This window comes from Musca domestica, unplaced genomic scaffold (genome assembly GCF_030504385.1).
Source record: "Musca domestica strain aabys unplaced genomic scaffold, Musca_domestica.polishedcontigs.V.1.1 141, whole genome shotgun sequence".
NCBI lineage: Eukaryota > Metazoa > Arthropoda > Insecta > Diptera > Muscidae > Musca > Musca domestica.
This window is the reverse complement of record NW_026712194.1, coordinates 1,457,057-1,482,978: the sequence shown is the minus strand read 5'-3', so window position 1 is coordinate 1,482,978 and position 25,922 is coordinate 1,457,057. Positions and strand designations below refer to the sequence as shown.

General features: G+C 37.2%; 1 protein-coding gene across 1 annotated transcript; it reads left to right on the top strand.

Annotated features, from left to right (window-relative positions):
• The first annotated feature begins 5,301 nt into the window (after nucleotides 1–5,301).
• On the top strand, nucleotides 5,302–24,426 carry LOC131801162 (protein unzipped-like). The gene is made up of 4 exons (XM_059119321.1): nucleotides 5,302–5,958; nucleotides 21,594–22,329; nucleotides 22,402–22,751; nucleotides 22,815–24,426. Exons 2-4 carry the CDS (start codon nucleotides 21,594–21,596, stop codon nucleotides 23,217–23,219), a joined length of 1,491 nt encoding a protein of 496 aa, XP_058975304.1. The 5' UTR covers nucleotides 5,302–5,958; the 3' UTR covers nucleotides 23,220–24,426.
• The last annotated feature ends 1,496 nt before the right edge of the window (nucleotides 24,427–25,922 follow it).

Genomic DNA, 25,922 nt, shown 5'->3' with positions numbered 1-25,922 from the left:
GCGCCTGAGTGAAGATGGATATCAGTGAATTTATAATAGAGAAGATGGACATAAGTGAAATTATAATAGAGAACGTAAAGAATTATGTGTTCTTGTATAATTCATTGTAGTCAACAAATGAGCAAAAAGTAAACAACTTCATCAGCTGTTTTATAATTTCGTCGGTATTGTGTTCCATACGACGAATTTTCGCGGCTCATTTTGTCGCCGCGTAGGGTGAAATTCGTCGTTCGCTCCAATTGTGTTCCTAGCATAAGTTTGTTATAGCGTTGGAATTAGCTACAATAACCCAGCAGTGTCGTGCCTATGCCAGACGTTTTTCTCAAGATTAAAATCAAGATGGGAGGAACTCTTAACAAGTAAAAAACATTAAGTTCGCCCGGTCCGAACTTTTAATACCCTCCACCATTGGGTAAAGCAAAACATTTTTAACTACAAATAACAGTAAGACCCTTTGGATAATGCTGTTAAACTTTTCAAAAAACCATGAAGTGGGTGGGGCCGTTATATGGGGGCCATACTAAAACGGAAACCTCTATAGACAATTTTCAACTTCAAGGATTGTTATATTCTTAAATACCAATTTTGAAACCATTTCGTGGGTACATATGACTAGGATTATCAAAATACCGAATATCGGTGGGTATCGTTATATGTGCGCTATACGAAAACGTGGACCTATACATACTATGTTCCTCCACAGGAGCTAGAACCCATTACAAACTAGAAATACCAATTTTTAGATAAATCCGTTAAAAAAGTGACAAAAATCATTAAAACATCCAATATAGCGAGGTAACGTTGTATGGGGGCTATACTAAAACGGGGACTTATAAATACAATGTTTCACCAATGCTAGAACCCATTATGGCTTACAAACACCAATTTTTAGACAAGTCCGTGAAAAAAATGTGGCGAAAATACTGAATATCGGGAGGTAGAAATAATGTGAGCTATATCGTGATTTCAACATACAGACTGACAGACAGGCGGACATCGTTAAATCAACTTAGAATTTTATGCCGATCATGAATATATATAATTTATGGGGACAAAGTTAATATACCCTCCTTGATGTTATTTCAAATTGACATGTAAAGTTTCCTGAGAAAAACACTTCATTCCCACAAACTAAACGTTTCCTTTCCATAAAAATTTCCCCATTTGTTTTGAGAAAAAACTCACATACAACCTGTGATGGAATAGGGTCACCAGAAGAAAACAAATGCTTTTAAGGTTTATTCTACCTCCTATCGTTGCACCGTGGGCACCTTTATACTTTCGATTGAACTGGGCGTGTGTGTGAGGAATAAATGGAGGCGACCGACTTAGGAGGTGAAGTATTGATTCGTGAACAACCAACTATGTATGGGGCTATAGGAAAACGTGAACCTATGTAGAAATATTTCTGCCCTTTTCTAAATACCAATCTTCAAACGATTCCTTTGGAGAATGTGGCTAAAATAATCAAAATTCGGAATATTTGCCTTGTATCCGAGCATATCACGTTAGGCAGTAAGAAAAACAATCGACCCAGTGGTACAAAAATGCTGATGCAAGACAATTGATTATTGTGTAAATGCCAGGTTAGTCTTGCAACGGTATTCGGTCCCGATTACAAAAAAACGACTGCAATTCATTGGACAACACAAACATTCTTACTTCAAAGGCATTAAAGTCTATGTACATATGTTTGTATGTATGTGTAGCACGACTGATTCCAAACCTACCTCTTTCTCGCCATGCACAAACAACACATCAATGGCAATGAGCTATGAAACTACAAGGCGAACCGTCAGCTGTCTTATCATCGTCATACTTCGTCACCAAATTGTTCAAATTTCATGGTCAAAGTTATTGAACCAATAACAAATGGCAAAAATACTCATAACTGACTCCAACACGTCGCACAAAATAATTAGTTATTGTGTGCGACAATCCCGCGTTGCAGTACTGTGCAATCAATGCTCCCATTTTTTTTTTCAAAACTTTAATTAGGACGATGGCTCAACCAGAAAGGTTGTTCAACTTAAAGAAACTAGGAAAAATGCAACTCTGTACAGGAGTCTTACAATGTCAAATAGACTTTTAAATATACAACAATTGATTTTGTTTATTTTACATTTCTTTTTCAAAATTGTTATATCTTGAAAAAATCACATATTATATTATATTACATTACATTACATTACATTACATTACATTACATTACATTACATTACATTACATTACATTACATTACATTATATTATATTATATTATATTATATTATATTATATTATATTATATTATATTATATTATATTATATTATATTATATTATATTATATTATATTATATTATATTATATTATATTATATTATATTATATTATATTATATTATATTATATTATATTATATTATATTATATTATATTATATTATATTATATTATATTATATTATATTATATTATATTATATTATATTATATTATATTATATTATATTATATTATATTATATTATATTATATTATATTATATTATATTATATTATATTAATTATATTATATTATATTATATTATATCATGGTACAATGAAGAGAAGGTAGGTCAACTTTGAAAAAATTGCAAGTATAGATGTCTACCTGTTTGGCTTGTAATGTCAGAAATAGTATCAAAACAATAACAAAATCAAACAACTTGTTGCATTTATTTTGAATAAATAATTGAAAACCGCGAAAACTTAATGAAAGGTCCACACTTCTTTTCAAAACCAGGTTCTATATATCTCTAAAGGATTATTTCGCTACAAAAACTCTAGATTTTGTTGATGCATACAATGAAATAAACATTTTGAAAACATCCGAATTTGAATGTTTTTTTTAATTTCTTTTTGTTATTGAAAAGAAAACACACACATAAACAAAAAAAGATGACATATTAAGCCAAGAAAATAAAAAAATTGAAATCATATGGCATCATAGCCCTACCTTGATATCATTGTACCATGTATTATATTATATATTATATTAGCCATCTGGATAAAAAGACAAAACTAAATTGTTCGTTGCATATATCTGCATTTGTCTATGGTCTATACCTTCATTTGTCTATGCTCTCTGTCTCAAATAAAATAAATTGGCAACGTGGCTGCACAATTTCACCTTCTTTTATATTCTCTTTTTATGCCAGAAGCCATAGAAAATATTGGCAACGAAAAGTTAGTTTTGTCTTTTTTATCCAGGTGGCTCTCAGCTTTTTTTGCAGAATCAGTATCCATTACGAACTTCAAATACCAAATTTTAAACAATTCCGCTGAATAATGTCGCTAAAATCAAAGCACCGATTATCGGGAGGTACTGTTATATATGGGCTATACCAAAACGTGGATCTACATGACCCATTTTCAATACCAAAAGTCCTGCAGACATAATATACATTTGAGCTTAGACAAATAAGGGAATAGACATAAAAGTTTTAAAATTTTCCCTTCCGGCAGATGTCACTATTGTTGATCTTAGGACAGTCAAGTCACTCAGGGCTAGTGAAGTCACTCGACTTCGAAAACAATTCATTCATTTTTCTGCTATTTAAGTTCTATATTTTTATATTTCACGACATATTTGGATAATGCAAAAGTTAACAAAGTCGATGTTTCGTTTTTAATTGATAAATAATAAAGAATAATAAAATATTTAATATTTTGCATTTTGAGAGAATTGAGTGAGTCTACTGAACCTCTCTCACAGCATGAACGACATCTATTGAAGCACTTTTTTCAGAGATAACGGATGAGACAAATCTTTAGTCAATACCTAATTTGTCTATGATTTGAGTAAAATTTTATTAAGCTACTTCATTTCGTTCGGAAGCTAGAGTGATTTCCACAGACGGACGGCTAAATCCATGGTACAATAAAAAGGTAAGGTAGAGCTCACAGCTGATTACAATTTTTTTTCAAGTGTGCCCGACTTTTGCCAATTTTGTGTATGTATTTGTTGTTTTGAAAAATAAAAACAAAATATTTTCAAAATCAATCATTGGAGGGGCGCGAATTAATAATATTAACGAGATTTACCATGGAATTGAAAGATTGAACACTTAGTATCATATTTTTGAGAGAACGCCCAGGCATTTCATTCATCTTTCGCTCTATTTGACTTATTTTGGAAATGAACAAAAATATCAAATAAATGGAAACAGTTTGTTGCTCAAAATTTTGAATAATTCTGACAGGAAGCGGGCATAGCCTGTATTTCTACAGTTTTACGAAGCTGTTCTACCTCCTTATTGTACCATGGCTAAATCGATTTAATGCTGATCAAGAATATATATTCTTTGTGGGATCTAAAATGTATATTTCGAGGTGTTACAAACGGATTCACAAACTTAATATACCCTCCATACTATGGTGGAGGGTATAAAAACGTGAATAAATGGAAACAGTTTGTTGCTCAAAATTTTGAATGATTCTGACAGGAAGCGGGCATAGCCTGTATTTCTGCAGTTTTACGAAGCTGTTCTACCTCCTTATTGTACCATGGCTAAATCGATTTAATGCTGATCAAGAATATATATTCTTTGTGGGATCTAAAATGTATATTTCGAGGTGTTACAAACGGTTTGACAAACTTAATATACCCTCCATACTATGGTGGAGGGTATAAAAACGTGAATTTATTGGAACTATAGTCCTAAGTCTAAATTATTATATTAATTTGGTATAAAATGATATTTTATTTAAAAATTAAAAAATTATTCGTACATGTTCAGGTTTTCCCCAAATGTAATATTTCCATATTCCGTGGGTAGTACACAGTTTCCTTGTTGGCAACACTGCATTGCACTCTCAGTTAAATCCCAACAACAAAACTTAAAACTCTCACTTTCTCACATAAATCCCAACAACAACAAAAGACATCCTAAAAATTCTCCAAGGTACGAAGAGTGTTTCTGAACATTACCTTCTTTATGAAAACATATATGTGCTAGATTGGCATTGTAAAATATTTAAAAGGGTACAAAGCAGCACTTTGCATTACAACATTTTGCAAATTCTGTGAGGAAAATCGATAATTGTTTCAAAATGAAAATGCCCTACAAATTCCATCTTGAGTGTTCGATTTCGACCAAAATATGGCTATCTCTTTTCTTCTAATGGTCAACAAGTGGCAAATAATCGATGGCGACCCTAACTGAAATGAGAATATGCTTCTGTCTCCATTATTTGTTTTGTTCTATGCAGGGCTCTACAAATCGATATTATAATAATCGATTTATCAAAGGAAATTAAATCGGTAAAAAAGTGTCATACAAGAAAAAAGTAATAGTAAGTCAACCGCAGAACAAGACGGACGCGCGTCGCGTGATTTGCTTTTTGCTACCACCATAAGAATAAAAATAGATAACCGACTATTAAAAAAATAAGACAAGTTGTGAAAGATACGTTTAGAGCAAAGCTAATTCGATTCCAATATGAAGTATCGGATGTGTCACAGATAGTTGGCTTTTCAAATCATATCCGTGTGCGCGTTTTAAATTTTTTGTGAAGGACTAGGGATTGTGTCCGTGAGTCCCTGTGAACTGAAGTGCTTGAAGCACATCTACTCTTGAAACGGATTCTTGTAAAATTCTCCCACCTCCCCCCACACGCCTTTTGTTGTTTTTGATTTGTTTCACGTTGGTCTGCACGCTGAAAGGGATCAACAACAGGAGAAAAGTGGCAAACGAATACGGCATCCATCAGTCGTCGCGCTTCTACGTCAAGTTGTTTGGGAATTCACGGAGCGTAAATTGCAATAGTCATTGGTTGTCGTCGACTAATATATTTTCAATCGACAAATTGCTGAAATACGGGCTAAAATTGCAGACTCCTCTTTAAGAAGTACATAGTATTACAGGCGCTCGCTGTGGTCGTGATAATTCGGAAAGGATAGTAGCAAATCAGCTGGGACCAGCCAGATAAAGGACCTCGCACAATGTAAGTAGTGTTTTTTTTATTTCTAAATATGTATCCGGGGAATGTGTAGATGTGCATTTAAAGGATTGGTATGTATGTTCACACGATTGCATTTGAGGCTATACACACCATCCGCGACATTAACCCTATTTACACATACACACTCGCACATCATGCTATCCATTGGAATGTAGAACAATTGCCGAGTTACTATGGAAAACCTAGGACACGTCCAATCCTCCTCAAGTATATTTATATAAGTCTATGATGACATTATAAAGGCATTGTTGGCCATACATATTTATGTGTGTATGTGTGTTTTGTGTGTGTGAATACGGGATTCCCAATCGTTGTAGTTGTGTTTACGACATTAGAGGCTCCTTGAAGACGGCACTAAAAGCTCTTGAGTGAGTAAGTCTACGGCAAAAAAGGAACAAAATAAAATAGAAACGACCGAAATGTATTATAGATTCCTTAAGCAATGCGACATTGAGGACCCCAAAGCAGTCTGGTGACGTACATGTACGTAGGACATGACTCATCACGTCAGGGACGTCAGTAGATCTAATCTGGGGAAGTATGGGTACGTTTGGGGTTAAAAAAATGTTTACAAAATTTTATTCCTATTAGTCGGAATCTAAAGAACCTTGCTGTTAATGTTTGCGAACGATTTCACAGTCAAGAGGGAAAAGTAGTTCAGCCGACGCCACTGCCATGCGTACGCGGGATGTAGCTACGGCGCCAAAGAAAGTAAATAAGACACATAACTACCGCACCAAAATAAGTGGCGCATTGGCTAAGTTTGTGTATGTGAAAGAGGGTGACAGTGAAGGAAAGGACAAGCTAACCTTCGCATGGTTTAGGGCTTTGTTGGCGAAATTTTTATGACAATGTTGATTTAATGTTCTGGCAGAACTATTGAATGTGTATGTGAGTGTTTGATCATACATACACACACACATTCAAACTATTGTGTATCCAGCACGGAGTCGCTCATACATTTGGCGCCTCTGCGAAGACATTGATTGTTCCCATCAATGTCGTTCATTCGCAATAAAAGGGCACTATCACACATATTCAGCAAAGCAGCAAGCACTAGATGTTATTCGTAGTTACTAATACCAAAATTCCATCTGAAGATGCGTATACCGCTTAAACTCCAGAATTGCAATGCTACTCTTACAGCCGATTAGCTTGATTGCCATAGCTCCCGATATATTGTAATAGGACTTGTTAGCACCGTCGAAACGGACAAGTTAGTCGAACCCAACAATAACAATTGGAGTATTATGAACTTTTGTCGATGTTTCAACATCAAAGAATTGGGAGCTACTTCAACCGAAGTAACTAGCTTCTACATTACCAGTAGGCTGAAAATGATGTGCTATTTCTTGGAAAATTACACAGCAAAAAAATAATATTTTCCTCATTACATATCTTCCTCGACGCGGTGTGAGCGCAAACGAAGCAAAAGGTAAAAATGGCGACTGAAGCAACATCTATTTTGTAGGGAAGTTAATAATAAATCGGAAGATTGTGAGTTCAATACCAGCAGGAGATATTTTACTTCACCCGTTACAAAGTGTCGGCAAATAGTTTTTTTTTTTGTGGTCAAATAACAACTACTTGTTTCGGTGGACGTGTCCATGTAAAAATAATTGCTCAGCAGGGTGATTTGTAGATAGTTTCGTCTATCATAGGTTTGTTGGGATATATATTGTCTGATACGGCCAAAATACGTGTCTGCTCGGCCTGTTGGTTGGTATGTCAACATAGGTCCACAAAATTATCTCAGAACGATTCTCTTTTTCCGAATATTGACTTTGATGGAATCGAAGCCATCATGGGCATTATTTTCAAAGGAGATGTCGCATCAGCTTTTCCCCGTTTTTGTTTGAGACTTCAATACCAATAACTAAGAATGACTGCATTCTGCCGTTGTAGCGGATGGAAAATGCCATTGAGCCACCCTTGTTACTCTTGTTGGTTGTTGTGTTAAAACGTGCCGCAATCGTGAATATTGTGGATGCTGTGAGTTGCAAAAGAAACAAAACAGGGAATTGGAGGACACCACCACACCACAAAATCACAAACCACCCCTAAGAGGAATTGACAAAACGCAACAACAAAATACTTGTAGCACTAACAACACCAATAGGAAGGACACCAACAAAGCAGTGTGTGAATTCAGTAATGCTGCAGCCGTCGCAGCTGCTCCTGAAACCTACAGGCATCACAGACCAATCCTGTCAATGCCGATGTGTGTATGTACCCGAGCGAAACAATTTAAACACCAGGACAAAGAAACAGCCAAAGTATCTAAACATTCGCAGCCAATTAAGAGTAGCAACATCGTCACCGATGATTAATCACAAACCAAAACAAAATCGAAGGTCCGGTATGCAATTGGGGTCCTTAATGGGATCGCACGTGCTGTCAATTTCCCCGAGTACAGAGGGAATATCCCATAACATTCTCGAAATAATCAATAAATGCGTTTGCCTCTAACCACGATGTGTGCGCTTTGAAGCTCTACACATTCTCCTGCCGTACGACCTTTGCTAAGGCCTTGTCCAGCCAATGACACCTATCACATACCATAACCAACCGGTTATTTCACTATGCCACACTGTCCTGCGCGGCCGAATTACATCATCAATATGTGACTACATAATGAACAGACGACACATTTCGTTGTCTAGGTGGAATCGCTAAGTGCAAAAGATTTCATTTTGAGTGTCAAAATTTTCTGTCGCACAACACTTGTAATGTTGGTCAGTCAGTGGTTCAAAGGTATCTGAAAGACCACCTAAATCGAGGCAAAACCCTACAAAGACCTATTTAACTCTCCAAACAAACGCTATATTCCTCAAGTGCATATCTGACCGACTTTATCGATAATTAATGTGAAATAGGGCAGATCATTCAAGGCATTCAATATTGAATTGAGTTTCCTTGTTTTGTAATCGCAGAAAGTAATGACTTAGATATATATAGATAGAGGGAATTAAAAATCCTCTATTAAACGGTCCCGTACGATGTTATACATTTTGAGGCTTTGACCTAGTTATTAAGCGGAATTTCCTATAATTTAATATTGGAGTTTCATTGAGCACGTCAACTTGGTACAAAAAATTGAAATCGGCTCACGTATTGGCACAGCCCTTAAACACCGGTGCCGGCCGATTATAGGCATTTTATAGGTTTGCAACACATTGAACCACAGCCCCGTTCGAAAGTTCGTCTCACACCCCAATATATCAGTTCACATTTAGATACGTGGACTTGTCGTTTTCCATTGGCGACTCTGAATGTAGATGAATCTATTATACTTAAATGTAGAATTGAATAATTGACTCATTTTGGAAGAAGGCCTCGACGGTCCACGGTTTTGTTTTTATTATAATTTGTTAGTCAATGAATTTTTCATGAGTGCGCGGGATTGGGCACTTTGTGCGCAGTGGCCGGTAATCATTTCAGAAGCCACGGAGCGATGAATTTAAATTTATTTCATTTCAGTCGCGGGCGAGAGGGTAAGCGAGAAGCAAAATCGTAGAATTAAATAACAAAACCTTTTGCATGCATTTGCTTATCTCGACTAGACCAGCCACAAACAACTTTTCGAAGTGTCATGCAAATTTGGTTCATTTTGCAATGCTCGGCGGAAGGATAGCCAGCGAATGAACGGAAGCAGGAGTGATGTGTCGGCTGATATGTTGACACCATTTGTCATTTCGGAAGTAGTGGCGACATCAGTCATCCAATGCAGCACATGTAGATACAACACGACCTGCACTGTATACTGTACAGAACAAACCCTGCTTCTGTTGTCCACCCACCAAACAGAACGTTCAGTTGCAACTAGTCCAAGCATGGCTAAGCCTCTCTGATTTGTAGTTCAAGGTTCGAGGTATGTTCGTGACACAAACCACAAACATATTCGTGGAAGCTAAGTCGTCCACTTCAGTGAATAGACAAATGGAAAAGTGGCATTTGCATAAGCGATTTCAAGTGCAGTTTGCTTTTCTTTTTTAATTCCGCTGTTGCACTATTTTCAATTTGCTCATGTCATTCAGAGAGGCGATTTTACAACAAAACAGTATTAACGATAAGTAATGATTCAACAAAAATGCAATGTCAATTGTTGTCCTTGAAACAATGGAACCAATTGGCTTTACGTGGTTCGGCTTAGAGACGGGATGAAAATGGATCTATTACAGTCGCATCTTACTGCTGCGTTGAACTTACGGTCATGTCAGTGTGAATATTTCACAGCACCTGGCAGCCAACATCATATAACATTGAGTGCGATGTCGCTGTACATACGTCACAGCCACAGCGATCAGAACCCAAACCTAAAACTGTCACTATGCTGTGATCACTTTCACATCAGCTAACTTTGACAACCACGTGACTGTGGAATCTTTGCAGCACCGCACAGCACAGCAATATTTTCGCTGTTATTTTTTAAGGCTGTGACTATCCCAGACCCTGCACAGCAGTTTTTATTGATTAAACGTATTTCATTATCTGCTAGAGAAGGTGTCACAGTTATATCGGGTTATACCTTTAAAACCAATTATCTGCCAGAGAAGGAGGTGGCCATAATGAACTCCAAACACCAAGTTTAAGATAATTCTGTTGTAGGGGCAATTTTCTGTCATAGAAAGCAGTACCCACTGCGAACTCCAAATTCTGAATTTGAAATAATTCTGATGTAAAGGTTGTGCCTACTGCAAACCCTAAATACTATGTTTCAGACAATTCAAAAAATTAAAAAAAAAATTTCTGTCTGAACAGTTAAATGGGGGTTATACCAAATCGTGATCTGTATAGCTCATTTCCATTACGAAAACACGTCTGAGTAATAATTTATCAACCTACTTCATTTCGGTCAGAAGCTAGAGTGATTTCCAAAGACGGACAGATAGATGGGCGGACATAGCTAGATCGACATAGAATTGTATGCTGACCAAGAATATATACACTTTGTGGGGACGCAAATGTGTATTTCGAGGTGTTACAAACGGAATGTATACCCTCCATACTGTCGTGGGGGCATACAAATAAAACAGAGCTCCGTACTTGCATTTCGAGGGATATGTTTACTTTACTTGATGTTTGTCCCTGACTGGAGATATTTATTTACATATCCACATTTTATGCGCATTTGTGATGTCAGTTTTTCTGTTATGTAGGATACGGTCGCTATACTCACAATATGACATGTTTATAAAAAATCTACTCTGGAATGTGATGACGACACCTCCAGACTGACATTCTAATTATTTCTCGTGTGCATACACAAGTGTATGTAGGTACTTCAAAACATACATTCGAACATCGATGCTATGGCCTTCCATACGGATATCTTGACGACGCTCTTCGCTATCAAACGATGTCATCATCGTGATGATAAAACCAATGATTCTTCTGGTCGTCATATGCGGCTGCAATAAACATCAATTGGGGGGACAATTGGGGTTTCGCCGCATCTTCTCATTTTCTGCGACTGTCCGTTTTCCGCCGTGCTTTAGTTTTGGTGATCACAATTTCATTTAATTTAATTTTCTTAGGTGATGTAAAAACCTAAATATTTATATGAAAATTGCCATTCGGATTCGGTAGCGTGTTGCAATTTATATTCATCCGCTAGCTCTGCCAGCCACCCCGCATGCCTTCATTCCTACTGATGCACGGGCGATGTGAGCGATGTTCTCTGGGCAAGTAACGTTTTGCAATGAGCCAAGTGAAGTGGCACTTGGTTGTCGTTGTCGTCGCCCCATCATCGCTGTCCGTGCATAACTATGACAGCTGTCACTCGCAATTGGATAATTGTTGGTTGGCAAACTACAGCAACAGCAGCAACAACATCAACCGAACCAGAGATTGTGATGCATTTATCTGCGATGCTCCGAGGCGTGACCTTTGCAAGTACTGCTACAGGTTAACAAACTGGAAGAAGGCCTAGTGACACTTCACGTCAGTGATAGCAACAGTCGAAAAAAGTTTGAGCATTGCAGAGCAACGGACGGAGGAGAAGTCGTTTTTAAATATTTTCATTTGACAAACAGTAATTTCTGCTGTTTGGAATTACGCTTGCGCATTGGAAAGAACGTGCTGACGGCTTCTGTTGGGAATTATCTTTTATCGAATGTCGCTGAGCACTGCAGTGATAAATGCAGCCACCTTTGTCGCCGCAGTTGTCTATTCGCACCACGGCTATGGCCGCAACCACAGTTTTACGTTGCACTTGGCCAAGGGCATCGCCTAATGAACCCATCGGTGAAGGTGGGACACTTGAACATTGTTTGCTTACCTCGGCTAACTGTGACTGTGTCACAACTCCCTTTAGTGGCCTTCGCGAGCAATTCTAAGTCGGCCGTCCAAAAACGGTTAATCAAGGAAACTCCAGGCGTTGAGTTAGTGCTAGGTATTTGTATATCACATTACATCTTCCCTCGCAATCGAAATCACAAGTCTGTTAGTACCGTGCACTTGGCTTGCATGGAAACGTTTTTTCTGTGCCACTGCATGCAGACTAAGCTTAGCTAAGTATGCGTTTGAAATTGTATCCGATTTCTCGCGAAGCGGGGCTATGTAAAATTGCAAATTAACAGCTAACATTTAGACGAGATATCATTTAAAGAGAATCAGATTACAAAATATTTAAAGTTCTGTTGTTACAGTTGTTGTTATTGGCATTTGAAATGCTTTGTTTTCTCAAAGACGGGGAGAAGTCGCAATATTCATTAAAGTTTCATCCGTAAATTATCGGACAAGCTTCTGCTGTGTTTATATATCAATCTTGATTAAATGAGACGAACAGCCTTTTGTCCGGTATATTTCTAGAACAGCAAAAGAGATCGAATAGAAGCGTCATGTTGGTCGCAGTCTATTTAAGATTTCCACGCCATTGCATGGAGGTTAGGAGTGTTGTCCCGTGTGTTACCCTGCGTCAATTTAGCTACGAGTTTTCATTCTGGGTTCATGATGGTCGTAATCTCTTTCCACAAAAAATTACGAATATGGATCGAATTTTCATCATACATCCCTATTTTGAATATTTTCAAGGTTTTTGTGTCTCCAATATTACTCGAATATAAAATTTGTGAGTACCGATCTGTATTTTCATGATTTTTTTAAGAAGATTACATTGTATTAACCCTGCATCGCATTAACATTATTTTATATCGATACAGGGTAGCAATTGTAGGTGGATGCACCCTTTATACCCTACACCATCTAGAGGTAAGTCCATTTATTGTCCGATTGAGATGAAAATTTTCAAACAATATTTGTTTGGCTTAAGGACGAAATTGGTGATAATCGGATCAGATTTAGATATAGCTGCCATGTATCTTCAACCGATTTCGGGTGAATTGAATACTTGCACATTCAACTGAATTCAGTTTTGTAGCAGGTACATGAAATTTGAAAATCGGTTCAAAAATAGATATAGCTCCTATATATATGCTTCATTCGATTTGGTGTTTAAGTCCCTCACATTCGTAATATGCATTCGACAAAAATGATATTTAATACAGCTCAGAAATGATTGCCCTAAAGTTTGTCAAGATCGGGTCTGATTTGGATATAGCTCCCATATATATCTTCAACCGATTTCGGGTTAATTGTGCACTAAGTGGCCAACATCAGTCCAAAAGTACTTAAGTTTGGTATATCTGACCGAATTCAGTCTAAAATTCGAATTCGGTGGAAATCGGTTAAGATATAGCTATAGCTCCCATATATATGTTTCATTCGATTTGGTGTTTAAGTCCCTCATATTCATAGTATGCATTCGACGACAATGATATTTGGTACCAGATATTTTATAGAGTTCGGAAAATACTTTGCAAAATTTTATCGAGATCGGCTAGGATATGGATATAGCTCCAATATATATACTTAATCCGATTTCAGGTTTATTGTGCAAATAATGGCTAATATCAGCCCAAATGGAGTACGTACGTTTCCATTTTGTGGAACTCGGCACAGATATATATTTGTTCAATATAATCCTTCTCTATGTGATATTATGCACTCTGTAGCGATGCTATTTGGTATAAACGATTAAAATGTATCCTTCAAATTTAGTGAACATCGATTCAGAATTGGATATGCCTCCCATATATTAGCTCCCTCTGAAACCAAATTAAAACTCTAAAGCCAAAAGTTTATAGGTGATATGACCTACTTCAAATAAATTGTTTTTACGGGAGCTCTACTAAATATGCATAGAGGTTTAGAGTATCATATTGTCGGCCCCGCCCGACTTATGACTCTTCCTTGCTGGTTTTATTCTAAGGAGTGGGAATTGGGAGAGGTTTAACAGTCCATAGCTAAATTGCGGGATACTGAATTTTTTTCTTTGAATTTTCTGATATGTTTTATGTTTTGCATTTAAATGGTTAATTGCGTATTAGCAAGTAACATAGACCCAACGAATGTTATTCTCTGACTCGAAGATCAATCCGACTGATATCTAGAAGGAAAATGAAGTTGCAACCAACACTGCAAAGCAGAAAAATTAAAAACCCAATGGACTTTAATTTCTCCTTTCGAACTCAAATATTCACAGACCTTCGACCCAGCCAGTAACTGAAAATGTGACAGTCATCACCCGAACTCTGCTCTTCTAACCATACATTCCAAAACAAGTATTTCTATCAATCCAAAAACTTATGGGAGATCATACGATCCATGGTAGACGTTTTCTGTGCTTGTGTGTGTGTCTGAGTAAATATAACCCTTCAACTGGAGAAAGTGTGTAAATGATGCAAAGATTGTGGTCCGCGACATGGGATGTTTTTCAACTTCAGCAATTGCCACAAACAATTGCCCCGGCACCTCTCACACGAAGTGTTCTTTCCGTCTCTGCAATTCGTTTCAAAGAGCGGCCAACGTTGATGTTAAAAGAAAATAAAAAGTCAAACCACAAAACATATCTGTTAAATACGATTTGCAAACCAAGCCGGTGACGCCAGACGAGGCTGCGAAGGCTTTTGGATGAGATCGCTATTTAAAGTAAATCGGAGTTGACTTCAGAGTTCGAAGAAGGCATGATAAAGGATATATTTGGGTACAAATTCACAGTAGAATTGTATCCAGAATTGCAGATTCGTATCTTTTTAGAAGAAGTTATTTTGGAGGACCTCCTATCCAAAAATAGTGGATTTTTCAGCGAATATTTTAAGATTTTGTAAGAATATTTTTTGAGACAGTTGAGATGCATATAAAAAAATGACATTTTGGTAGTGGTAGGTTATGTTCTCACGAACAATTGCCAATATTGTCATAAAAATTCTTTCGAATTTAAGTATCAGGTTTATACTTCCAATTTTAATCAATTATTTGATATAGATCCTTTAGAATGATATATGTATTCGTATTCTCGGCATTCCTATTGTTTCAGGTTCAATATTAAACTAAAATAGTATCCATATAACGGACGACTTCGATCATTTGCACTTTGAAGGTCCAATATTAAGATCAGGGTTAAATAGGCGGAATGAATAAGTCATACGGCCATATCCCATCCTTAAAACGAGTATGAATATGAAAACCCATTTTTCTCAAAAACGACATAAATGCACACAAGTATTTTTATATCAAATAAATATTTTTTATATAAAATGAATACTTTTCTTTTTTTAAATATAGCATTTTCAGATTAAATGAAACCTTTTGCAATTGAAATGAAACTTTTTGCAGCGGAAATGAAACCTTTTGCAGTGGAAATGAAACTTTTTGCAGCGGATTTATAAAAGGAAAAATAACAAAACATTTTTATTTTTAGTAGGTTTAAAATTAAATCAACTAATTATAACTAATATATAGTTAAAGAGGAATTTTTATTGCTATATTTTTATAATATTGTTTCTTAAATTTTCAGCTTCCATAAATCGTAAGTGTAGATGCAGAAAGATTAAAAAAAGTTTTCAAAGTCTTTCCTCCAAAAGACCTGATATCTTTTTATAACCTCTTTCATGGAAAGGAGGGTATATTAAATTTGTCATTCCGTTTGAAACACTTCTAAATATTCCTCGTAGTATTGAAATCACGATATTGAGATGAGATTTGATGAAGAGCTTTAAAAATTGGCACAACATTGTATTGTGTCTAGGGTGTTTGGTATTGAAAATGATAACGGGATGTTTCAGTAAGACATTATATTATGTACGCGATAGAGCGAACCATTCAGATAGCAAGACTGCTCTATCTCCATAATCAATAAAGCAGTCTGCCCATACCTATAAAGACCAACATTTGTTTAAATCTCTCTTTTTAGCGTTAAGCATTTGGAATTTAATAATACGGTAATATTGTATATCAAATCAAAAAAGTACCATTTGTTTTACAATAATTGAAAGTTTAAGTAATAATATAAAAATATAGATATAAATAATCAATAAAAATTCCTCTTTAACTATGTATTAGTTATATTTAATTTTAAACCAACTAAAAATAAAAATGTTTTGTTATTTTTCCTTCTATAAATCTAAAAGTTTCATTTGATTTGCAAAAAGTTTAATTTCCACTGCAATAGGTTTCATTTCGGCTGCAATAGGTTTCATTTCCACTGCAATAGGTTTCATTTCCACTGCAAAAGGTTTCATTTAATCTGAAAATGCTATATGTTTTTTATAGTTATATACCTTGCCGATTTTTAAAATGCAAGTGTGGATTATGAAAAAGTGATTTTTCGTCAAAGTTTATTGGCAGCCGAAGCCGTTTTTGGTACGACCAAAGTTTACGCCTTTTCTACTCGTTTTTAATAACTTTAAGAAAATATAACTCATTCTAGAAAACCTCCAAATAAACCTCCTTTTCCATTGTTTCTTCCAAAATCTGGCGTTTACTAACATCTCTCCTCTATAGGAGCAGCAGAAGCTGGTACTGCTTCAAATTCTGGCTGCAGATATACACTGCACCAGCATCTGATTTGCCCGCATTTTGTCATAAATCAAGTTTAGGTCACAACAAAAATAAAAACGTCCCAATCTACATCGACGGGGAATACGTAATTGGGTAAGGTCGCAGAAGATCAGCGTTGTGGTCCCCCGAATTGAAACTTTTCTTCGTAAATGACACAACAATCATAATTAGGAAAACCCAGAGGAAGAATAATGGAGGTTATTCCAAATGCCGAAGAAGATAAAGAGGGTGAGCGTTCCTTCGAGATCAACGCATGAACTTTCTTGTTCTCTGATATTAAGTGTCGACTGTCGAGTGAATTTAAGATTCGATCATCCACATTTCCTCTCTTTCACATGAAATTTAATGGTAGAGTGTTATGTCGGCTTGTTGAATATAATGTAGTTCGTCTCTGACGTATCTACAACTATGCCCGGCCTGGATGCTCATTCAATTGGAATTTTCTTAAACTTTGACACAAGTGATGTAAGAATAACCACCATTAACAAGCACGGCTTAGTGGACTGTGCGAGTCACTACGAGTCACTTGAGGAAGAAGAGCGGGAAAGAGCAACAAACGAATGCCACCATCAATTAAACATAATTTCTGGTACATAAAAGTTAATTGAAATTAAATATGACATTTACATTATACGCCGAAATAACTTGAGTACCGAATTACACGACTGAGAACAGATGTGTGTACAAATTTTAGAACAGATTATACATACATACATACAATCGCATGTTTTCTACACGCAGCCAAAAGCACGAAATTATCAAATTTCTGAATTGGGCTCTGGATGATAAAATTCAAGGGGTGAATGTTAAAATTGCTGAAAATCTTCGGCTTGGGGCTATGCTGGTGCATAGCGCAAGACTTCACAGGCTATGTGAAGCAGGCTACCCCATCCGACGCAACGAAAGTAGCAGATCAAAGGGTACTCGAATCTGTGAGAGACTGTCTCGATTTGTAACTTCTGAATGGTGTACATTTTAATGTGAACACCTGACTGAGGCTGTGGCGACAAACATCAAATAATGGAAACTAAAGTGGAAATGAAAGCCTTTTGGTCCGATGATGATTATGGATTTTTTGGATTGCCTGCACTTAAACCGGCTATTCCCAGTCACTTCGATTTTTCGTTGCGGTCTGGTAATTTAGTTGCTGGGGTCTTTCAATTACCTCGTGTACAAATTAAAAGTTCACTGATTTCAGCAGCCGATTGATTTACCAGCCACAAAACACACTGGTTTCGGGCATACTTGTGGTCGGAAATACGCAGGCAGAGGCAAAACCGCAAAATACCTTAAAAATGTTCAGCTCTTCTCTGCCCGCCCGCGACTCTAAAATCGGTGCTCAGCGAATACAGGAAAGTGTTTCCGCAATTTTGCCAGTGGAGCGATGGAAGCAGCTGTAAACTTGAATACAAAAAATAATTGTAAAGGGACGGAGATTACTAATTTACACCCTAAAGATGTAAAACGCTTGTGTATAGATGCTTACAGATATGCCTAGATACAGTTGCCGACATGACGTAATTTACCTTGAATCGTGTTATAAAAGAGACCGATCCAATTTCTAACTGGCGAGTGGAACCTACAAAGTCGGTTGTTTGTTTGTCTAGCCTTATGAAGTCATTCAACTCCACTCGACAGTATTTAGGTATGCGGCTTCTAATGGCCACAGTACATTTTTAAAGTCTCGTTAACGAAAGTAGTTCAGGCGAATCTCGTGGTGGCCAAGAGCAACTAGTTGGATTTTATTAGCGCAATTTATGTTTGCTTATTCTTCTTCTCGTTCCTCCTATGTACTGGCCAGAAAGCCCGAAAATTTCACAGAGAACTAGAAACATATATATGTACTATGTTTACATTTATTGTTTGTTGTTTTTGTTTTGTTTTGTGTTCGACGAATCTAACATCCACAAAATACAGCGCTTCTGTCCATCTGATATTTAATTTTATTATTTTAAAAACCCGTTTGCGTTCGACCGATCGACCATTGTTGGCATTCTTCTATGTGTGTATGTGTACTCTGTACGTACATGTGGATATGGTAATAATGCATATTATTTATAAATTACGAATATTTAACAAAACAATTGGGAGGACGCATTCCACCGCTGAGGGCTGTTTTTTCATTCCGCAAAGAGTGTGGTGTTCGCCTAACTTGCACTGTAAGTTCTTCCAGCTATTTTGACCACATCTGAGGAAAGTATTCAACAGCACGTCGTACTACCAAGTATGAATTAACAAAAAAAAAAACAAAGTTGAGCTTTTTGGAAAGGTAAAACTCCCCTTCCCCTCAACGAGCCACGATCAAGTTTTTGTTTTGACCAACTATTCCACCAACGTTATGTGTCTAAAACCGGTTTGGAAAGAGCATCAAAGTGTAGCACGTGTTCCGATGTTCCAGAGTTACCAACGAAGCAGTACTTCGGATGATAAAAGCATGGCACAATAAGAGGGTAGAATTAATCCGTGAATCTTAACCTTCTGCTAAAACACAAGTGCTCGCTCTCTTTTTAGGGGAAATGTGACAAAATGGTCGGACGGCATTTGGGCAAAACAACTAAAGATGAAATTGCAATTTGTTATAACTTCAGGTTAGTCGATTCCCAATAAGAATTTGCTCTCTCAATTATCGTATTCAGATGGTAGCTTTGCAATACCACCTTTTGAGTATAACATGGCTGAGAACTCTACGTCTGTGTCTGTTTACTCTTCGAGACCGGTCGATGTTTGTAAACAAAAAGACACGACGCGCTGGCTGAAAATTTATGGCACACATTGATCGTGACACCCGGCAGTAGTTAAGCATCGATTGAATTTAAGTGCGCCGTGAAATTTGGAGATGTGGTCGTCATCATAGGTTTCATGTTAATTCCAATGGTCGTCCATTTGCCTCAGTGTTAGTGTAATTGTCTGTAGCGGTTGATACAATTTGTGTAAATGTACACGCTACATGTGTATGAAAACAAGTCATATGATAAAGATTCGAGGTCGTCAAATACTTAGGCCGCATAGAAAACTTGTTATTTCAGCTTTTGTAGGCACTCCATGAAGTTCGTGCTACAAGGTCCATGTGCGAACCAATGGGGACTGGTGTTACAGGTCAGAAGGGGGATGAGATGTCTATTCATGGTAGCCGACCTCTAGCCTAGAAAATTTGGTATTGAAAGTTCGTAATGGGTAGTAAAGCCTATTACAAAAAATGCGTATGTAGGTCCACATCTTCGTATTGCCGACATATAACGGTACCTCCTTTCATTCGGCATTTTGATTATATTAGCGACATTTTTCACCGGAATCGTTTTAAATTTCATATTTTCGTAGCAGGTTCCACTTAAACGATAAAGAAAAATAACTCAATATGCCTCAGGACCAAATACCATCGCATTGGCGGAGGTATTTGTATGCTGCATTTGGTATGTCGTATCAAATATCATTGCTATAGGGTGCATATTATGTCTTTGACAAGATTTAAAGAAGTGGGCAGAATGGTTCCATGAAGTTCGTGCTACAAGGTCCATGTGCGAACCAATGGGGACTGGTGTTACAGGTCAGAAGGGGGATGAGATGTCTATTCATGGTAGCCGACCTCTAGCCTAGAAAATTTGGTATTGAAAGTTCGTAATGGGTAGTAAAGCCTATTACAAAAAATGCATATGTAGGTCCACATCTTCGTATTGCCGACATATAACGGTACCTCCTTTCATTCGGCATTTTGATTATATTAGCGACATTTTTCACCGGAATCGTTTTAAATTTCATATTTTCGTAGCAGGTTCCACTTAAACGATAAAGAAAAATAACTCAATATGCCTCAGGACCAAATACCATCGCATTGGCGGAGGTATTTGTATGCTGCATTTGGTATGTCGTATCAAATATCATTGCTATAGGGTGCATATTATGTCTTTGACAAGATTTAAAGAAGTGGGCAGAATGGTTCCATGAAGTTCGTGCTACAAGGTCCATGTGCGAACCAATGGGGACTGGTGTTACAGGTCAGAAGGGGGATGAGATGTCTATTCATGGTAGCCGACCTCTAGCCTAGAAAATTTGGTATTGAAAGTTCGTAATGGGTAGTAAAGCCTATTACAAAAAATGCGTATGTAGGTCCACATCTTCGTATTGCCGACATATAACGGTACCTCCTTTCATTCGGCATTTTGATTATATTAGCGACATTTTTCACCGGAATATATTTTCATATTTTCGTAGCAGGTTCCACTTAAACGATACTTTTCTGCTGTTTTTTAAATTTCCAACCGAAGAAAAATAACTCAATATGCCTCAGGACCAAATACCATCGCATTGGCGGAGGTATTTGTATGCTGCATTTGGTATGTCGTATCAAATATCATTGCTATAGGGTGCATATTATGTCTTTGACAAGATTTAAAGAATTGGGCAGAATGGCAAATTGCCGAAATGTCGAAAACGTCAATTGAATGTTTCGACGTGTTGTTTTTGTTTTTAATTTACGTACGTTGTACGTTGACACCACACATTCGTGACAAGTAGCAGTGGCCAAAATCGGCGCTAGTGTTTCTTTGTGTGGCACTCTCTATGACCGTCAATGTTTTTTGCATGGCCACAACATCATGCAAAATTTTGTAACTTTAGGGTATCTTTTTCTCGCAAGTGTATGTATGTACTTCGAAATTGTATCTACGTCTAGACTGTATGAATCTATGACTTGAAATAATGAATTTGGCTTTTTTTAGATGAATGTCAATCGACAGCCACCTGGTCGCCGAACGACCGCTATGTCAATACTTTTGCGGCTAATGCTAACTGGGCTGATGGGCATCCCATGGATTGAGGCGGCCGTTCATCCTGTTCTGACGTATAAAAACACATCCACAGCATTGGGACAACTTGTAACGTCCAGCACACTGGTATGGGAAACCTATGATGCGAAGAACAGCAATCAGCTGCAGTACGCGGTCGAGGGTGGAAAATACATTAGCGAGGAGGAACACTACCCCATCTATGTGTGTCGGGTGACAATCGAGGGAGTGACGACCAGCGGTCATACGGAGAAGATACAACAGTCACATGTGTGTGTAGCGGCCCACTATAAAAATAAGAAGTACGAGCACTTTGATGTCCTGATAAACAAGGGCCATTTGGGGAAAGTATCGTGGAAGCAATGGCGGAAGTTTAATCTGGGCGTGCCTGTGGGCGCCATACGTATCGGCGAAGATTCCTATATTGCCAGACACAAGTCAACTCAACAGCAGAACGTGCAAGAGGGCGAGGTGTTCCAGGGGGCCGACTACAATTTGGGGCGCTTAGATCCCGCCGGTTTGGGCAAAATTAAAGCTATGGAATCGGATCGTGAAAAGGACTACGACGAAGGCGAAGTTTTGGTCGAGACCGAACCGTTCCGCTATGAACTTCGCGACATTCGCCTGGACCAAATTCGAATGGACACTAGGGATAATGTGACCGAACTGGGTAAGAACAATTTTTATGTCGTCACAAAATATTAGGGCCTTAATTAATTCTTTCTTTTTTTAACGGTTTCAGCCTCCGGTATACTGGCCAACAAAATTGACAAGTATATTCTTGTGGAGACGGTGTTGTCATATGACTATGATTATGTACAGTATTGGGGTTCTCATGAGGGTGTGGCACGTGGATTACCCACCAAGGTGTATGAGAAGGACTCGTCCAGCTCTACAGAAATCTATTGGGGCTTAAAATACAGCGAAAAACGCGTGGAAACCAAATCCGTGCAAACAAAGTTGTGGCCAGGCACAGCTATCAACGTAACCCTGAAAGGGAATTATGTGACCTTGGAAGCACCCTACTCAGCCAAATTGTATGCATTCTATGCCGGCAGTGAGGACAGCATATCGAGAAAAATACTATCAGAGGTAAGTCGGTTTGTTAGAATGTCTATTTATGCTATAAGACATTGGTCTCTATCGGTTTTGCAGGTTCGTAAATCGTACTTGAAGGATGTCAAGCTAGAGTTTAGTCCGGTGTATTGGATAGAAAATGGAACATTTGTGCCAACAACCACCACAACATCGACCACTTCCACCACAACGCATGCCACCACAACAGCTGGTAATCCAACACCCATCCACGAACCGCCAGTAGTGCTGATGAAGGATCTAAGTGATACGAATTCGGCGGCTGGCTCTTTGGAATCTTCCATGTTAGATTCCCCGGCCAGCAATGAGATACCCCATGACAAACCAGATAATCTCGCTGAACATCATCCAAAGCCCGCCATGACTGGCATTGATTTGCCACACAATTCAGCTGCTTCAACGTCGCTAGCACAAGCGTTGGCGTATATCGTATGCTTTATAATCTCCGTAAATCTGGGTATTTAGATTAAGTCTGTTGTCGCGCTTTCACTCTCTAACATTAGAATATGAATTGGACGACTTCCCAGTCCGATCAATGCTAGGTTTGTCTTGATTTAAAACTGTAAAGACGTGATGTCAAATAATGAGGAAAAGCAGCGGGGAGGGATCATTTTCAGTCATTAATCTTCATCCCTGCTCTCAACACATTCCCAGGTCCAATCACACTCACACACACTATTAATTTAATTTAGGATAGCATTAACATATTATTTTTCTTGTTGTTGTACCTGTTGTAGACCCATTGTATCTGCGTAGCTGTAGCCAACCGAGATTGGTTAACAAATCGCGTACGATGGGTAATGAGGAAGCAAATAATTGAATGAAATGCGAAGCAAAGGAACCGTAGACGCCGATATTATTGTATTTCTCTCCAGTCTCAACGATGAATAATCGCATCGATAGCAGTTAAACTCACATCCTTATCCAGAGATTCTATCTGATTTATGCCCGTTTTCGATCCTGTGTTTCTATTTAACGAACAAAAAAAAAAAAATCCGACAAAATACCAACTGTCAAAGTGGAATCACTCCCTGCAATTCTGATACAAAGTGACGAACAATCAATCGCCCCACATTTTGATATTTCAAATTTATTTTCATGTGGTCCAAACATAACGATAATACTGTTAGGCAGGCGCGTAAAAATAAGCTAGAGTTAAATTAGAATGTTAAAAGCAAGCCGTTCCAAGCATACAAACATGCATACAAATGTATATTCGAATGCTACACTTTGTCCAAACCGGAAGATGCCTTGGCGTGTTATATGCAGAGTCTGGCTGGGCGTAGAATCAGATGTACCGTATGGAACCGTAAAAACACAGACCAAAATAACGATACGAAATAGCCACAATTTGTTAGTTTTACTCGTACTCGAAACATTCCCAAATAATATTTTTACAAAATAAAAACGATTCTTTTATAGCTTTTAAGCGATTTACGACATTTTTGCAAAAGACAAAAATCAAAATTATAATTGTAAAATAATAAAACACTAATGAATGGTATATATACATACATAAATATACATATTAATATAAATTATAATACAATAAATTTACATAACTTATTTAATATTGTACGTAACTACTAGAGCTTGAGTTTTAATTTCTTAAAAGAGATTTCAATTTGATGCTTTACTTGTAAAAATAAACACATTCATACGTTTTTTACAATGGTATTTTCTTTATTTCGTCTGCAAACCTGTTATAGGATATTCCCATAGATATCGGCATTAGAAATAGCGAAATAATGCAACAATAAAACAGCACCTTTGAATACGGCCGGATATTACAAATTATCCCAGCGAATAAAAGTAACTAACTTTAGAGATTCGGAGCGGTATACCTAAATATGCCATCTTCACTTATAAAATGTGATGTAAGAATCCGATTGTCTTAAAATTTTACACATCCCAATATGCAGTTAGCGTTTTCAAAAAACAATATAGTGGCTGGTGCCGTTATATAATATTGTATATTATATATTGTAGAGCCCATTATGAAGTACAAATACCAAATTCACACAAGTCTATTAGAAAATGTGACTTAAATCGTCAAAATACCGCATATCCGGAGGGGCCGTTATATGTGCGCTATTGGAAAACGTGGACCTAGATCAATCTTCTGTCACCGGATCTGGAACCCATTACTATATTTTTTATAGGTTGTAGTTCCCATTAATATCTTCCAATACGAGTTTTGAAATAATTCCGATCTATGATGTTGCTTAAATGATCAAAATACCGAATATTGAGATGTACCGTTATATGGAAGCTATGCGAAAACGTGGAACGCCAAGACCCAAATACACATGTATACAAAATTGTAGCCTCCTATCTCAATTCGTTCGAAAGATAGCGTGATTCCAAGAGACAGACGGGCATCTCCAAATCGACTTAGAAGTTTACGCTGATGAAGAATATAAAACATTTGTTGGGTCTGACATTAGTATTTCGAAGAGTTACAAACGGAATGCTAAAGTATATATGCACTCCATAGTATGGTGGAGGGTATAAAAAATGAAAAGGTCCGAATATTTTTTATCTATGTGATTCTGCTCTTTATATATATATATATATATATATATATATATATATATATATATATTTTTTTTTTTTTTATACCCTCCACCATCCTTCCGATATTCGGTATTTTGACTATTATAGCGGAATTGTTTCAAATTTGGTGTTTGTCACTATGAGTACTACAGCCTATGAAAAATATTGTATATGCACGTCCACGTCTTCGTACAGCACCCATATAACGGTACCTCTCGATAGTCGATATTTTGAGGATTTCAGCAACATCATTCACCGGAATCGATTCAAATTTCGTACTGGAAGTTCCTAATGCGTACTACAGCCTATGACAACAATTTTTGTATGCAGGTCCAAGTCTTCGTATAGCCCCCATATAACGATACCTTCCGATATTCGGTATTTTGATGATTTCAGCAATATTATTCACCAGAATTGTTTCAAATTTCCTACTGAAAGATCCTAATGGGTACTACAACCTAAGACACAAAATTGTCTTTGCACGTCTTCGGTACCTCCCGATACTCCGTATTTTCATGATTTTTGCGACATTATTCACGTAATTGTAAAAAAATTTCGTATTTGAAGTTCGTAATGGGCACTTGTTTTAATTAGATAAATTACTGAAAGAAT